The 18,759-nt window shown below is 33.6% G+C and overlaps 1 protein-coding gene across 2 annotated transcripts in view; it reads left to right on the forward strand.

Moving 5' to 3' along the window:
- Nucleotides 1-18,759, forward strand: part of LOC149070940 (transformation/transcription domain-associated protein-like) — a 271,954-nt gene that overhangs the window by 31,985 nt on the left and 221,210 nt on the right. For both annotated transcript variants that reach the window (XM_089248856.1, XM_089248857.1), the window contains 10 exons: nt 332-410; nt 881-1,094; nt 1,923-2,012; nt 3,016-3,107; nt 4,249-4,420; nt 4,586-4,709; nt 4,790-4,919; nt 7,003-7,060; nt 11,164-11,217; nt 17,609-17,647. In XM_089248856.1, the coding sequence (XP_089104982.1) occupies nt 332-410; nt 881-1,094; nt 1,923-2,012; nt 3,016-3,107; nt 4,249-4,420; nt 4,586-4,709; nt 4,790-4,919; nt 7,003-7,060; nt 11,164-11,217; nt 17,609-17,647 (1,052 nt within the window). The remainder of the gene's footprint in view (nt 1-331; nt 411-880; nt 1,095-1,922; nt 2,013-3,015; nt 3,108-4,248; nt 4,421-4,585; nt 4,710-4,789; nt 4,920-7,002; nt 7,061-11,163; nt 11,218-17,608; nt 17,648-18,759) is intronic.

Raw genomic sequence — 18,759 nt, forward strand, 5'->3', positions numbered from 1 at the left:
ATCAATTGCATACACTGAAAGCACAGACTCTTGTGCAATATTGGTACATTCAACACTCATTGTAACATACCCCCTTGTTCTGTCGAAAATGGGCGAAAATATTGTGTGGTTGTTATATTTAAAGGAAAACATTTAGTACAGTCTTTATATAAAAACATTTTGGGCTTATAGTACTGGTTTTTGTAATGGGATGGTCACTAAAACGTGGGCCGTTATAACAAATCAACTGTATTACCAAGAATACCAGATTAAAAGCTGTTAAAAAAATTGTGGAAAAATTATTATTGTATAAAAGAGAGAGAGGGAGTGATTATTATTATTTTTTTTTTAGATTTTATATGTGTGACAGACAAACTTCTGGATGAAAATATCCTTATTGGTTCTGGGTGTACTGTTCAGGGAACATTAAGGTAAAAGTAATTACACAAATTTAGTTTTTTATCTTAAAGCATACATTCATATAATGTATCAAAACACATCACATTCTGTGTGGGTATGTGTTGTGAACTCGGGTGATATTGTGATAATAAGTTGCACAATAAATTGGGATATATTAAGAAAATCGTTTGCAGTTCAAGATGTGAAAATAAGTAAAATGTGTCAAAATTAATCTTCATTCAGTTCATTAAACAAAAGAGAATGAATGAAATTCCAAAGCAATTGGTACTAAATCTAATCTGAAAAAAAAAACTCAAACTATACTAATTGCTATATATGCTCTATTTGTTGTGTATTGAAAGTATTTGCAGACGTGATTAAATGTAATCAGAATTTAGTATTCTATGTGATTGCTGACAGTCTTCTGCATGAGTTTTTTTTGTTTGTTTGTTTTTTGTTTTTTAATTTCAATTATGTGATGATAATTTTTATACTTTTGCAGACCCTTAGCTTATGCCACTCTGTCTAATTTCATCCACAAAGTCAAAAAGCATTTGCAATCAAAAGACCCCACACATATCAGAAAGGCAATGATACTTTATGCGAAGAACATACACGATGAATCTTTATCCATGTCAGTTCAGTTTATTGCTGGCCGTTTCATTGACAATGTTTTGGACTGTATACGAAGCAAGTCACAAAACGAGGAAAAAAGTGTAAGTGTACTGTTTTTATTGTTTTGTTTTTTGTCTATTTCAATGTTTCATTTCTAAATAACAGTATGATAGACCACAACAGGCAAAAAGTAAAGATGAATGAAATTCATGTAAGAAATGGTTGCTGTTCAAAAATGAAAAGCTTCTTTATTATAGCTATCATTCATTCAACTATTTATCATTCATAAGTTTACAGTTTTCTATTTAGAATTTTTTCAAAGATTTTAATCTCCATAGCTCAAGTTTCATATTCCAACAAGTGCTCAAGTAGCTTTTTTTGCATCAAGTCTGCATATATATGGCTTTCATGACTGCATAATTATTTCTAGTCCAGTGTAAAATAAGTAGTGGAGAAAGAGAAGAATAAATCTGAAGATTTTGGATTTTTAGATAAAGTTGTCATAATTATTAAAATCTTAATTTAACACCTATTTCAGGTCTTACCTAAGGTCTGTTTCATGTTTTGGCCATGTTTCAATTATGTAAATGAGTTCCATGGAAATGTCTTGTCACCAATCTTCTCAACAATGCACATCAATTTCAATGTTTTATGTGAATTCCCAGACAAGCCCCATCAACAAGGAAATATTGATAGAAAATGTAAAAATACAGCTTAAAAGAACCACTGATTATCCGCTCTACCCATAAAGTAGAGAACTCCTGAGTATTGGGGCAAGTTAAACTGATCAGTAAGAATCTATGGAAAGGTCCCAATTTTTTTCTTTTTAGATTTGTTATTGATGATAAATTATCATTGATGCATAAAATCTTGGAGTTCATGTTGTTTGTACATTATGATTGATAAATATATATGGAATTTTGTTTCAGACTATGGATATTCAAGACCAGCCTCTTGATTATAGGAAGTTAGTGATGCAAGCAAGTCCAGAAGTGCAAAAACAACAGGATCTCACATCTGTATGCTTATGCTTCTTTTCTAAGCTAAATAAGTTTTGAATATTGGGTTTGCAATTCAAATTAGGCTAACAATACTTTTTAATAATAGAAACCTCTACAAATTTCAAAAGATATTTTGGTTGATATATTTGGTGTTTACTTTTCACGTCGTATATTTAATGCAATATCCTTTGATGCTGTGCAACTATGGTTTAAATTCTTCTGAACCCGGAGTATACTAGTTTAGCTTACTAAAATAGATGGAGACTAAAACAATAAAATGTTTTTCAGCTATTCCATGGTGCAGTAAGAACTCTTATAATAGGTAAAGCAGTCTTCTAGGGGAGAGACCTTTCGGCCTGAAATAATTTATAAATGTACAGAGCCATGCAATACTTGGACAACAATATAGTAAAGTGACTGTGTAACTAATAAAAAAAAACAGTGTGTTAGATATTTGGAATGAAATAAAAAAAAATGATATTTCTATGTTTCCGCATCTGAAAAATACCAATTTCTAAAAATTTGCACCTTTTTCTATTGTACCAAACATAAAAGTTTCAAACTCTATATCCCCTAATTAAAGTATAAGTCCATTATAACAAGAGCTCACAATCACAGGGAAAATTTTTCTCAGTAACATAATCGATTAATCAATTTTTTGACCTCTTGAAGGCTGAAATCTTGATGCTCTTCCTTTTGTCCACATATTGCTGCCATCTCCTGCTCTTACCCAATCTCCAAAATCAATTAAGCCTTAGTTAGAAAGGCTTAGTTATTTTTTGATCATGGTCGAGTTAGGGTGGAGAACTATGGCCTTGCATATCATGCGCCATCTATCTTCTTGTTTGAGGAGGAGAATGTGTTGGAAATTTTGAATACTGCAGAAAAAATTGCAGTGTATATAATAAATAAATCAGTATTCATAATATTATCATGCAACCATTCTTGTTTAAAAATAAGCATGAAATTGATAATGCTCATTTATCCTATGTAAAGTATGCTAATTATTACTATTTTTCAGGCAAGGGATTTTCTTTTCCAAATAACTGAAGTGTTTGTCTTGAAGTTCAAGATTATTGCAAAATACCACATTCCAGTTCTAGCTAAAAAATGGTGAGTTAAAATTTAATTGAATGAAACTGGTGATAGCAATTTTATTTTCGGAAGAAATTTATGAGTGATGTTACACTGGAAGGGAATATTATGCACACCTATCTGTAGCATGTCCATCCATCTTAAATTTGAATAATAGCAGCCATATGTTATGGGAATGATTCTATCAGGTAATGGAATCAAGGTTATAGTAAGGTTATAGTCTTGCTGCTTGTCTATGACTTGAATCTTAGTGTCATATTCCACAAGAATGACATAATTAAATTTAGATGGTCTTTACCTGCCTCATAAGTTATCATTATCAGAGTCTTATTGCAATTTAACTCGCACAGAACCATTAGTATCCTCTGATACTTCTTCAGCTGACTGGATTGTTAATGAAAGCCTACTCACTTGTGACTTCATTCTTCGTTGCAATGTTCTTTGAAAACACTATTTTATTTTTATTGGCTATCCATACCCTTTGGCTATCTCTTTATATTGCCACAATACTCTGCTAAGTATACTTTTTGAGCTTTCTTATAGAACTTTTTTTCTTCTGTTTGGCACATGCATAATGACATGTAAATGACTGAATGGTAGTTCCTTGTTAACCACAGTTCATGTGGAGATTATTTCCTCAACACTACTAGGCAACCTACTTGGTTCTGTTGGCAACGGTTTGCGGAATTTTCTCGCGTTCTCGAGGCCAGTGCTCAAATCCAAAATCATAGATTTCATTTCAACTTGCATTTTGGTTAGATAATGAATCCCCTCACGAAGGTCAAAATTGCCCTCAAACTTGGAAAGTAAAGTCAATCTCGTCTCCTCATCTGTCGCAGCTCGCTTGTGGACACTTAACTGTTCTCCATCTTTCGGAGAGAACGTTTTTCTTTTTCCAGAAACAGGAGTAGTATATTTTTCCCATCCCTAACTGCTGTAATTCCGAAAAAAAAAAAACACTTAAAGCACTGCATAATAGCAATATCTCAAACAAAGGACTAAGAGCAAAAAGCGGGGAAGATCTTTCCAGAGCATAAAAAACATGTGTCTGCACTCACTGACTGCTGTTGCCATCTAGAATTTTTTATTTTATTACTGATATTCAGAAATAGCAGCTAAAATTTTTATTAGTTCTTGAGATGTGAATTTTACTTTTCAGCAAGGTAGAAAGGAAGAAACGAAGAGCATTTGAACTTACAGATCAACCTTATGTGGTATTAGTGGATCCGTTAAAATCTCGTATTTTGTCTGGAGCATTTGAAAATATTCAGATTGATTATGATGCTGAAGATGCAGATAACACAAAGAGTTGGTCTACTGATCTCAAAAAGGTAATTTAGTGCCGATGGTTTAATGACCATTATATTTTCTTACGCTGTTCTAAGAAAAGTTAACCATTGGTTTTATCACCAGCTATCAATCTTCATTGATCTATCTAATACTAGCTAGCAGTCAGTATGTGTTTCAAGGAAAATATCCTTTCATTAATTTTATAGCCAAAGTTTGGATTCCCTTCTCCTCAAGCACTTAGTTCTTCAGTGACTGATTGCCGTAAATTAGTGAAAATGTTTGCTCTGGTAATAGAGAACCTTTTTAAAGAAATCAAGGAATGTTCTGAAGGTGAGTTAAAAACGAAATGTAACTTCAAAACTTCATAATGATGTTATTGCAATGTGATGTTCATAAATGGATTTTTTTAGGAAACACAGAAGTTGGAATTTTTCACCCTGAAGAAATCTGTCTTTATGTTCGATATGTGAAATATTCCCTTCATGCTGTTGATGTGTATTCCGCATCATATACACCTCCTGGAAAACTGTTATCAGCTAAGTGAGTAATATTCATTTTCATTCTGTAGTACTTAATATTTTTTTCTCAGACTATTCAGACATTCATATTGAATCAGGAAACAACAATTTTTTGTCCATTTCAATGGTGATGGGATTTCTTTTTATTAAAAACAAAACCTAATTTAATTTTCTTGAAGAATACTACAGATATGAATTCATATCAATTAGTGTACTATAAATTCAGTTCATAAATTTATCATTAATATGTAATGTTTACTTTTTCACTGAATGAAAAATTATCTGTGTTATGCAATTGATTCAAATTGTTTGTCCGCGAGACTGTCTTTGCTACCGTTGAACTTTTAAAGTATACTTCCAACTACAAAAAGTTCTCAGTTAAAAAAAATTTTTTTTTTTAAGTGTTGTGAAAAAATAAATTGAGGTAACTTTTTAATTGTTTGCTAAAACTTCCAATTAGTGAAATAAGAATCTACTTTGAAAAGTCATTTGCAAAAAAAAATCATATTTTTAAATGCAATACTTACAGAAATATTTGGTATTAAAGTTTTGGGCATTTATTTTTATTGCCCAAGGTTTGAATTTAAGAATTTTTGCCCAGAGGATGCACGAAGCACAGTGAACAATTAAACTTAAATAAATATAATAATAATAATATGGTCCTCACTTAGTCCAGGGAATTTGATAGTGCAAGTCTAGAACAGAGGTCCTATGGGTGAGGTAATTTTGTATGGCTCCAGACAAGATAAAACTATTGCATATTAAATGCTTAGTGATCATTATTCAGACTATTGGTTCCAACGGCAGACTTTCTGATTAACAGACTACTCACATTTTGAAACGAAAATTTCAAAAATTGCTGTAGTTAAGGGAGACTGCAATGTCTCCACCCAGCACTTCACGCTAATAATGCATGCTATAAGGAATTGAAAAGTGTGTCTCTGGTTTATTGATTAGTCCACTTACCAATTCACTTTATTGGTGAGTTCATGCAAGGGGACCTGGGTTTGATTCCCAGGGGAGACTTTTCTTTCCAAATATTTGTTTTGGCATAACATCCAGAAAATTCAATTTCTCAATTTATATTTGCTTCAAACACAAAGATTATTTAAGATATTTATTTCGAATACAAAGATTTATTTATCATTCACAAATAAATCTTCTTTTCTGTACAAGTATTGTGGTAGAAGTGTAAGATTTCCATGTGCACTAGCATTGTATATTATTGAAGGTTGTGGTCTAAAGTTGAAGAACTTATGATTAATATGCTAATTAACTATTTTAGGCTATGGCTCTGCAAACCTTTTCTTTCTGGTTTTTCCCAAGCATTATGGACTCTTGGGAACACCGGCTAACTGTGCTCCAGTCTTTTGACCTTCTCTATGGGTGGTCTAACTGGTGAACGCTGCTGTGTGCAATCCTTAAAAAATATGACATTTTAAAAAAGCTGCACATATGATTGACAAACTTTTTTTTAAGTGAAAGTATATTGCTGAAGTCAAGGGTTCCAAGATAGTCTTGTGGGCAAGCAATTTGGAGCAACCTGTAGTATTACAGGTATTTTAGGTATTATTTAGGATGTAATGGCAGCTGGTAAAAATCTTATTGAATGACCTAAAGAAACATAGTTTTTGTCAGTTTTACAAATATAAACTCATCATAAATGACATTTGTCTGAGGAATGATAAATTTTTATTTATTTTCTTATGATAGCTTTAGACAGTAAAAATCTGATATAATGAGCATGGCTTGTAATGAGAATCCTCGCTACTACAATTTCTTAATCATTGTCAAACAGCTAATGTTAAAGATACCTTGTACTTATGATCATATTCTTTCCCTGAAATTCTGAATTGTTATAACACACCTCTACTGTATATATATTTAGGCCATTATTGTTTTTTTTATCTTTCATAATTTTTATTTGCCTTATTCTCTTACACGGATTCGTTTATCAGTACGATACTACTCATCTTGATATGCGTGTGATGCATTTAATGTTTTTAGTTCTGCTGTTCAGGAATATTAAGAAGCTTGTGCACAGAAATTTTGTAGCTGCCCTGCGTGGCATTTGTAAACAACTTATAATTTTTGGTCTGTTTTAGGGCAGAGAAAGAAAGAAGGGAGGATGAGAAAGCTATACTAAGTCAAATAGCGAATGTAGTGAGTATTGTTTTGGAAACTAACTGGTAGAGGGCATATCTGTACCTGATCATCACACTCTTGTGTTTTAAGGTTTACCTTGTGCTCATTCTCAGGTCTACAATTTATTTACTTTGTCCTGAAGTTGTAATCAGGGAAAGAACCTGTGGATCTACATATCTAAATGCATCTCTGTAGATGCATTTAGATAAACACAAGCGTTAAAACACAAGAGTGTGAGAACCAGGTACATCCAGGTTTTTGTTTCTCATTCCCACTCATAGCATTGGGTTTACACTTCTGGCTTGTCCTACTTTTTTGCCAAATCCTATCAACAAAATTTGTGTAATTAATTTTAATTGAGTAGGGAATCATTGATATATTGCCAAATGTTACAAATGTTGAAGATTGCAATGATTTCTGCCAAAGCCGAAATTGTATCGTTTTTAAGGTTATATGGGGGATGTTGGACCATTTGGTTTATTAATTTTTCATTTGCTTAGTTTGAGGGTTCAGCAAATATAGTAGTCATTAAAAACTTCTGTCTGGATGGAAAAAATAATTTTGTATTTATTGGTCTTGGACAGTAACTAACATTCATCATTCAAAATTATGGAATTTATCATCCAAATCAAATTATGGATCAATTATCCTTGATTTCTTTAAAAAGGTTCTCTATTACCAGAGCAAACATTTTCACTAATTTACGGCAATCAGTCACTGAAGAACTAAGTGCTTGAGGAGAAGGGAATCCAAACTTTGGCTATAAAATTAATGAAAGGATATTTTCCTTGAAACACATACTGACTGCTAGCTAGTATTAGATAGATCAATGAAGATTGATAGCTGGTGATAAAACCAATGGTTAACTTTTCTTAGAACAGCGTAAGAAAATATAATGGTCATTAAACCATCGGCACTAAATTACCTTTTTGAGATCAGTAGACCAACTCTTTGTGTTATCTGCATCTTCAGCATCATAATCAATCTGAATATTTTCAAATGCTCCAGACAAAATACGAGATTTTAACGGATCCACTAATACCACATAAGGTTGATCTGTAAGTTCAAATGCTCTTCGTTTCTTCCTTTCTACCTTGCTGAAAAGTAAAATTCACGTCTCAAGAACTAATAAAAATTTTAGCTGCTATTTCTGAATATCAGTAATAAAATAAAAAATTCTAGATGGCAACAGCAGTCAGTGAGTGCAGACACATGTTTTTTATGCTCTGGAAAGAGGTGAAACAACATGTTTGCATTTCAAAGCAGTTGGATGCATAGGCCTATTGTAGGTTCAGTGATTCTGATTCCACCCAATAAGCATTCGGTTGTCTTCTGCATTTTTAAGGCATGAAGAGGTGAAAACAATATTTACAATGCGCAGCAAAGAACTGGAAATGAAAGAGCTTCATTTGTAAAAATCGATTACACTGGCATTGAATAGTAAAATGTAAACAAATCCCTTTAAAAAAGAATGGATAACTCAGTAAAACTATCTGGTTCACCTTGCCTTATTTACATCAGATCTTGTTATTTACACATTCTGCACTGTGCTTTTGAAAGTGGTCTCGAAGGAACGTCATTCTTAAAAACTTGCGTCTTCAAAACCTTCTGTGTATTGTCGTTGAGACAATAAGAGAGTTGACAAACTCTGCACTTTGGAAGACTCCAAAAAAAAGTAATATACATGAGTAGAGACAGCAAAGAATTATGTGTGGTTGTTAGTCCACTGTTTTGGCCAAAAATTGGTTTAGTAACCAAGTCATTTGCCATTTTTCTTTGGCTTGAGTCAATCTTATAGGATACTGAAATAGTGCTATGTGGGAAAATTTTTTTTTTCAAGGATATTTTGTATTATGCTATGATTATGTTGTCTAAGGGGGTTACCCCCCCCCCCCCCCGGTCCTACTTTTTAGTCCTGCATTTTCCTACTTTTTCTAATTTTTTGAGTGGGAGCCCTGTTTTTGTCTTACTTTTCCTACTTTTTACCAAATCCTATCGACAAAATTCGTGTAATTGGTTTGAATTGAGCAGGGAATCATAGATTTATTGTCAAATTCAAATACGATGGCACAACAGGCAAAATGCCCAATGAGGTGGCAAAATAGAACAAATGTTGTGGATTACAGTTAATGATTCTGCCAAAGCAGAAATTGTATAATTTCCAAGGTTATTTAGGGAGCGTATATGGACTATTTGGTTTGTTAATTTTTCATTTGCTAAGTTTGAAGGGTTCAAGAAGTGAGTGGTCATTAAGAACTTCTGTCTGGATGGAGAAAATAATCTTATATTTACTTTTCATGGTCTTGGAGAACATTTATCATTCAAAATTATGGTGTATTTGCCTAACAAAGCAGTTGGATATATAGGCCTATTCTAGGTTTGGTGATTCTGATGCTTCCCAATAGCATTCAATTCATTTGTGTATTTTCAGTGAGAGTTTTTATATTGAAAAGCAATATTTACAGTTTTTGACGTGACAGTTTAAACCGTCAAAAACCTGCCAACCCTGATTCAGTTTTTGATTCTCTTCAGAGAATCAAAAACCAAATGTCTGGAAGTATCTTTGAGTCATGACTGAGGCTGATAGTTCTGAACTTTTGACATTCTTTGGCATTTGTAACTTCAGGTATTGGTATCACTATCTATTGACTTCGTAAAGTCTTGTGATAGTTTACCAGTGTGATATATTTCTTGTATAATTTCAGTCAATATGTTTATTGCTCTATTGCCCACATTTTTGACTACTTCTGCAGTTGTATTGTCAGCTTCCGCGAACTTTTCATTTTTTTATCCTTTTGATAGAGTCTACACATATTGTTCATTTGCTTCCAAATAACTCTTATCCATATTTTTTCCATCTCTTTTTGATATAGTATTTTTCTAGTAAAGTTTTTCCAGCTCTCCTTTATTTCACTTGATATCTCATTATGTATTTTCATTCTTTTTTTATTTTCAAGAAATTTTATTTTCATTGTGCTTTTTCTCTAAAACTTCGACTTCATGGCATTCTTTCATATGCCAACTTTCTGTCTCTTCTCGACAGCATCTCCTTATTTCTTTATTGATTTCCTTCATTTCCTTAAGTCTGTTACTAATTTTGTCTTTTCTATTAAATTAAGTGTGTCCTTTGTGATCCATGGGGATTCTCTGCTTTTGGTCCTCTACTAGTGAGGTTGTCATTTGCTGCAGTAATGATGATTTCCTTTAATGCTACCCACTTTTGTTCCATTGGTAATTTTTGTATGAGGATTTCCTTCTGTGACATCTGTGTGTCAATCTGTTCTGTAAATATGTGAATTTACTCATTGTGGGAATTACTCAATGAGTAATTGCATAGGGAATTAACATTGCTTACTATGTTCCTTCCAACTTCAAGACATTTGAGGGTTGCATAGCAGATGCCTAATTGAGCTAAAACTTTACATAGATTTGTTTTTTGATTGGAACAGGGTTAGGGGAGGGGGGTAACAACAAAATTTGAATGCTCGGAAAATTATCTATAGCCAAGGGCCACCTAGACCTAGTACACATGAAAAATTACCTATGGCGATAGACTGGAGTTGTGCTCAGTTTGAGAAAAAAAAGTCACTTTTTCAAAATTTCACAATGGTAAATTTGTAAACAATATTTTGCCAAAATGCAATACTATATTTTTTTGAGTTATTACAATTCGCCTTCGGTGCTTCCTGATGAATTGAAAGAGAAAGACAAAATTTTGCCATCTTCCAAAATTTTGTCAGAGTATGGTGGCAAATATATTTGTCGGAGTCCAAGACTGAAGTATGAACAACTCCAGTTTTTGGGAAAAGTGACATGACATTTTGCCATCTGAGCAATAGAGTAATTATGCACCTACACATGCCAAGTAGGGAAAAAATGAATGAAGAATTTAATCACTGTTCTCTGCTTTTTGAAAAATTAAAAAAAACTTATCTCTATATTTTATATATCTAAATACTGTGTTGAATTGGGGGCAACTTGATATAAGCTCTATATATCATGGGGGTTTTTTTTTTTTGTAGCTTGATTGCTAATTATGTATGTTTTGGTACTTTACTATATTCTTGAAATGTTTAATTAACATTTAACTTATTTTACTCCAAAAGTTCTCTTTTTTGCAGTATACTATGATGACTCCATCCTCATTTAAAAGAGTTTTAACCGGTACTATTGAGGTAATATATTCATGCTCAGAGTTTATCTTACTATCTGCATTGTAGATCATGATTTTTAAACATAGCTTTCATGGATAATATGTAAAAACATGTTCATAGGGTAATAATATGTAAAACCATTAACATTTTAAATACCAAAATATAGTAGAGGTCACTCATTGGAATCACAGATAATGTTATCGTTCGAGTATTTTTATCACTTCCATAAATTATGGGATGGTCCTATATCTACAACAGGAATGGACCCATTTACAGGAAAAATTCTGTTTATGGTTTCATAAGCAATAATACCCGATGCTGTTTGACATTTCCTCAATATATTGGATGAAGGAATAAGCAGGTCTGAAACACATTGCTCGGGAACCACAGTAATCAAAGCAAACAGTTCAAAAGTCATCATTGAGGCCCACAAACCATTGTTGCCAAATAGTTTTATGCTCATTTTGGCATTTGACCATTTCTGATGAACCTTTAAAGTAGCCTATTGTTCCAGCTTGGTCCTGTTTGGTGTATAAGTAAAATTTGTTGAAGATCAACCCAAAGTTGTATATTTCTATACACACACATACAGTAAATCAATTGATTATACAGTAAAACCTGTCTTCAACGGAACTTGCATTAAGTGGAAACCTGTCTTCAACAGAAAGAAATTATAGTCCTGTGATTCCAATGCCAAAATACACATTAAAAAACATGGATTAAACGGAACCTGTCTAATGCGGAAACGGAAAGGAAAATCTTACCCTATCAACAGAAAATTTTATGCAAACACTGTGAATGTTTGCTGCCCAATAGGCCAAAGGGTCATACAAAATGTTAAAGTGCTCCACTGAAAAGTTTTACAAAGTCTATGCTTGCAACTTTAAGTTCTACGTCATCCACCGTTAGCATAAACCGTTTCTACACTTAATGTTGTGGTTTTGATAAGCCATGTGTAGCAAAGCAATTGCTTTCTTAAATTGTAACAAAATTTTTTTGGTAAACCAGGCTTTTCTACAGGAGAAATCAGAGTGAGGGTTGAATTTCCAAATGATATGAAAGGTTTACAGAATTGTATGCAAGCTGTGTACATTCCGTTATCCCAAGGCTGAGCAGGGCACAAGAATTAATTAGAGAGATTCTGAAGAAAAAGGGCAGCTGCCCTGGTAGCAAAATTTGGGGGGGGGGGGTGGAAAATTTTAGATGGGAACAAAAACACTTATAAAATCATCAAATTTTACAGTGGTAAGTCTGGCAAAATCATTCCCTTTCCCTCACAAAATTCCTAGTTACGGAACTGATGCTGATGATTACATAAACATAGGCAATAATGTATAAACTGAACCTGACATGACAGATATTGACGCCTAATTGAAAATTTTTGAGGAAGTTGAAAAGAACGTAAAGGCCGTTATTTTAGAAGAAAAACAGTATAAGTTGGACTTTACAGTTGGATTATACAGATGCTGTCAAAACCTAAATGCAGTATTTAGTAATTATAGACTATAATGATTCATTTATTTTTAAATTAGTCACTCAGGGTAAAAAACCGGTTTTTTTTTAAAAAAAACCAAAAAACCAGGTTTTTGGTTTAAACCAGATATGGTTTGTATCAGCATTAAAAACAAAATTTCTGAAAAATCATTCAAATATAATTAATTAAAATAAAGTGTTTATTAATGTATTTAACACTATTCCAATATTAAAATGTAAGAAATATTTATTTATTAATTAACAAAATTCAACTTTTGCAATTCAATTATTTTTTGCTCAACTCAATGGATTACTTCATGTTTGAAAAAATTCTTTTAATGCTATTATTAATCATATAATATAAAGATGTTTTTTCTCCAGTTACTTTCGGGATGCTTAATTAAGAAACTACTTTGCAAAAACTATAATAAAAATTAGGTGAATATAATGTATTTTAAGGAAGCATTAATAATGAAGATTAATTATGTAGTGATGATTTACGATATACAGGGTGATTATAACTAAGGTTCTGATTTCTAAACACTAAAAAAAAGAACAATTGTCAGAATGACTTTAAAATTGGCATGAATATTCCTGAAGAAATGAAATTTTGTTTGGTAATGGGAAAAAAAATAAAACCTGAATGAAAAATGGAGAAAAAATGAAATTTTTTACTCAAAAATGTAAAATTAATGACAATGTCTAACACATGGGGAATTTGCTCACAGAATGGAAATGATAGCCAGTCATGGCAAAACGATAACTTAATTGCCCAATTTGATAATTCATGGAAACATCACAAAAAGACTAAGTAATTGAACAAATAACTACAACTTACTCAAGAAATATTAAATATGTTGTGCATGATGTTCTGGCAATGAGGTGAAAGCACAAAAATTCTTGTTCAACAACAGATCAGAGTATGCCATGGTCATGATGTGGATGTGCTTGCAATTCACCTTTATTAAACCAAACGCGCCCCCACAGTAATATTTCTGAGGAACTTCTAACATATAGGGGATGTGCTGGAGCTTGCTATTCACCAAAGTTTGCGATCTGACCATTGTTCATAACATTTTGAGGTACTCCCCCACAGCCAGAAGTTGCAAGGGGCAGGTGAACTGATGACCCGATGGCACGTGGATCCTGTTATTGTCAAAATGGGTCTTCAGCAGCTGCTTTGCTGGAATTGCAATGAGCATCTAGATTATAGTCTCCCAAACTTTTTGTTCCATCGCCTCCTTCATCAGAAATTTTTTTCTCTCATCGCCCCCCAACTCAAGTAAACCCATAGGATCCTATGTTAAATCAGTAGGTTCTATCGCCCCCTGGGACCATTCCATCGCCCACCAGGGGGCGATATTGCCCACTTTGGGAAACACTGATCTAGATAGTTGATCTAACCACACACTGATGCTGTAGAAGTGCCAAAATGATGTGATTGCACAAAATAGATTATACTGCTGGCCAAGTACAGCATCATCCACTTGCACATTTTGCATTACTTATACTTTTTTCTTTTGCGAAAAAAATTTCCATTGCTTCAGGAGTATCTATGCAAATTTTCAAGACTTAGTTTTACTGTTTTACATTCTGACCAGTACGTATTGTATAGTTTTGGAATTAAAACTTCATAATCACCATGTATATAGCTGATTCTTTTCATAAATTTACTACGTAAATTCATGACCAGCATCATAACCATTCATGACCAGCATCATAAATTTACTACGTAAATTTATGATGCTGGTGTCTTTACTACGTAAATTTATGATTACATAAAGTTACTACTATACAGTAGAACTTTAATTAACTGGGCTTAATGGTGAAAGTATAAAAAAAAAAAAACTATTGACTATTAAGACTGGAGATATACGCCTACAGTAGGAGATGTGCTATTTCTTATGGGAAAGAAAATGAAAATGTCTGTGAGGTAATTTAACTACTAGTACACTAGTCTTTGTCCTTTAGGGACAGCTGGTGTCTTTATTAGATTATAGGACCACCTGCCCCTATCATGATGGTGTCACTACTGTTGCTGCTTCTTTGTTAAGGGAAAAAGAAACCCTGTGAGATAATTCACCACTACATTTAGATGTGTGATGCAATCCTTATTCATGAATTTGCTTAAGATATAGAGCATCAGAATGTAGCCATAGGTTAGAAAATTAGGTAAGAATGAGAAATTTTGGCTTTTATATACTTCATATGAAAAAAATATATATATTCAGGCCACTTTTTTTATGAGACTTTTTGAAAAAAAACCACTTATACCCTCTTAGTACCCCAAGAATATAAAATGTGGTAAAAATTAAAAATTTTGGCTAATACTGAACCAACATGATATTTTTCAAGGAAAAAATGGTAATTAGGCCAGTTTTATTTGATTTTGTGAAAAAAACCAAACTGGTTTTTTTTACAATCTGGACACCATCATGAAAAAAACCAAACTGGTTTTTTTTAGAAAATCACTTAGTTAAAACCAACGTTTAAACCAAACAACCCTGCTTTATCTTCAATTATTTTATTTCATTCACAAACGACATTGTTAATTAATTTTACACATTATATCAATTGAACCTTTATTAAGTGAAAACCTGTGTTCAACGGGAAAAAATCGCAGTCCCTTGTGATTCCGTTGAAGAAAGGAGTTTTACTGTATATACTGAAGAGCCAAAAAAACTGGTACACCTTCCTGTATCGTGTAGGGCCCCCGCGAGCATGCAGAAGTGCCGCAACACAACGTGGCATGGACTCGACTAATGTCTGAAGTAGTGGTGGAGGTAATTGACACCATGAATCCTGCAGAGCTGTCCATAAATCCGTAGGAGTAAGTGAGGGTGGAGATCTCTTCTGAACAGCACGTTGCAAGGCATCCCAGATATGTTCAATAATGTTCATGTCTGGGGATTTAGGGGGCCAGCGGAAGTGTCTAAAGTCAGAAGGGTGTTCCTGGAGCCACTTTGTAGCAATTCTGGATGTGTGGGGTGTCGCATTGTCCTGCTGAAATTGTCCAAGTCCGTCGGAATGCACAATGGACATGAATGGGTGCAGGTGATCAGACAGGATGCTTACGTACCTGTCACCTGTCAGAATCGTATCTAGACGTATCAGGGGTCCCATATCACGCCAACTGCACATGCCCCATACCATCACAGAGCCCCCACCAGCTTGAACAGTCCCCTATTGACATGTAGGGTCCATGGATTCATGAGGTTGTCTCCATACCCGTACACGTCCATCAGCTCGAAGCAATTGGAACCGAGACTCGTCAGACCAGGCAACGTGTTTCCAGTCCTCAACAGTCCAATGTCTGTGTTGTCTGGCCCAGGCGAGGCGTAAAGCTTTGTGTCGTGCAGTCATCAAGGGTACACGAGTGGGCCTTCAGCTCCGAAAGCCCATATCGATGATGTTTCATTGAATGGTTCGCATGCTGACACTTGTTGATGACCCAGCATTGAAATCTGCAGCAATTTGCGAAAAGGTTGCACGTCTGTCATGTTTAATGATTCTCGCCAGTCGTCGTTGGTCCCGGTCTTGCATGATCTTTTTCCGGCCGCAGCGATGTCGTAGATTTAATTTTTTACAGCATTCCCGATGTTCACGGTACACTCGTGAAATGGTCGTATGTGAAAATCCAAATTTCATCACTGTTAGAGTTAGTTGAGATGTTATGTCCCATCTCTCGTGCGCCGACTATAACACCACGTTCAAACTCACTTAAATCTCGATAACCTGCCATTGTAGCAGCAGTAACCGATCTAACAACTATGCCAGACACTTGTTGTGTTATTTAGGCATTGCCGACTGCAGCACCGTACTCTGATTGGTTCCATATCTCTTTATTTGCATATGCATGCCTGTACCAGTTTTTTTTTGGCTCTTCGGTTTGTATATTGATTTCAATCTTTTTTTTTTGTCAGAATTTTTTTTTTTGCATATTTTCATGCTAAAGTTGAGCCAATTCCCTTTCCCCCCCCCCATAAGTTATTATCAACTTGCAAGACTGTAGAAAGGTCAGAAAATTAACCTTCTTTTTGACAATAATTTCTGTACTTGATTCACAATGTCCGAATTGGGCCATAGTATCTGCTTGGAGCTGCTTTTGCAATTGTTTTCCTATAGTGAAGGCAAATACGAAGTAAAAGAAAAAATCCCAAGTTTTAGTTTACCAGATTTACACTTTTTAGCCAAAAGACTTTCTGAAGGGATCAATGGAACATTTAGTACATTAAAAGAGTATCGTAATCCACATCAAACAAATCTACTCTGACTTCTCATAGTAGCTGAATCAAAATAATTGGGAAAAAATCCAATTTTAGAGCAGTATGATAAAAAGAAGAAAAAAATTAATAAAAATATAAGAGCAAACTATATCTGCATTAAAATCAAGACTTAAAATTGGTGACTGTAAATTTTTGATAAAAAATTAAAAAGATGAAAACAAAACATTTAAGTTTTTTTTAATAAATTTCTTTAAAAAAATTAAAATATATTAATTTTATTTAAATAAAAATTTTATTTTGGATTATGTTGAGTAGAGCTTTAGTAGTATCTTTATTGAGTAGATACTGTGAAAAAAAAACTAGAAGAAATGGATTAAACATTGGATATCAAATGAAATGGAACTCGTGAAACTGTGCAGTGTGCTGAATTTGCTATTCACTCACTAATTAATTATAATCATTACTTGGTTGTTTTAGTTGATATATATATATATTATTACCATTATTATAGAGTTTTTATTTTATACAAAAATTGCCACGTTTTTAAGACAAATAAACTCAACTGGTCGAATGGTCGACGCGTTTCGGCTCTTCAGTGGAGAGACCAGTTGAGTTTATTTGTCTTAAAAACGTGGCAATTTTTGTATAAATTAAAACCAGGCGAAGTTACTCATTTTTTGTGATAATATAGAGTTTTTATTTTTCTCCCATAGTATATAGTGGAAAGAATGTATCAAAATAAGAGTATTCAAGTGAGTGATTTCTTGTGGAATTTTGAAATATAATTGTTTCAACAAGCATATATGTATATATCTTCATTGAACATTTAGTTATCTTCGACCATCACTATGCATGATGCCACCTCCTCTTGTGGGATATAAGTCTGTGGTAGCTGGGCTGATGACGGGGGGGGGGGGGGGAACTTGGTCCCTGAGCTTCATAGGGGAATAAGGTTTACCAGACTAATTGAATGCAAAAAATAAACATTTGGGTCCAGAATGTTAATCTGCCCCAGTGCTTCTGCTGGTGCTGTGATTTTTTTTATGAATCAGAGAAGTTTCTGAAGTTCAAAAACATTATTAAAAAAATTTTACTTTCAATACCAGTGTTCTATAGTGCCTATGCTGAAGTATGTTTTCTAACTTTGAGGTGCAAATGTGAGCCAATCTTTTTGTTGTAAAGTCTCACGACAGAAAGCAACAGACCTTACAACAGTTACAAATATTCAAGCACTTCACTCACTGATGTAGAGGTTCACACATATTTTCAGCACAAACTCACTTATTCCCTGAAAATGAGTAAAATGGTAGTACATTGCCCAGTGGCAATAGACCAGAGTGCTTGATTTAGAATTACCTGTGCTGATTTCTTATTGGTTTTTAAAAGCAAAAATCTTCATTCCTAATTCAACTATTGTGGGATCATTATCACTTACCATATGACGGGTGTTTTCAGAATTGAACTTTGGTGCAAGTACACCAGGTTTTGAAGGGATACAATGAGTTTCTTCCAAAGAATTTTGTTACCAACCTCTTTTTTTTTTCTCTCTCTCTCTCTTTTTCTTCAAAAAGCATTTTGAATTAACAAAGATTGGGATTAAGATAGCATCATCCTCATTTTTCTGTAGATGTTTCAATCATTTCATGAAGATATTTAAAAATATTTTTAATTTTTTGATCATCTTGGGGGGCATGAGCCCTCCATACGCCTGTGCCTTATGATTACCTTATCATATTTTCTTGGCTGTTTATTTAGCATGATTTTAAAACTGCCTACTCGTTGAGTGGGGCATGATAAACTGATTAGTATTGAGTCACTGATAACTTGCCGGTCACATCCATATAATTCAGCAGAATGCCACATG

The sequence above is a fragment of the Pholcus phalangioides genome, unplaced genomic scaffold, assembly GCF_987345545.1.
Source record: "Pholcus phalangioides strain wild (caught in Gottingen) unplaced genomic scaffold, Ppha-v1.0 ptg000020l_1, whole genome shotgun sequence".
Lineage (NCBI taxonomy): Eukaryota > Metazoa > Arthropoda > Arachnida > Araneae > Pholcidae > Pholcus > Pholcus phalangioides.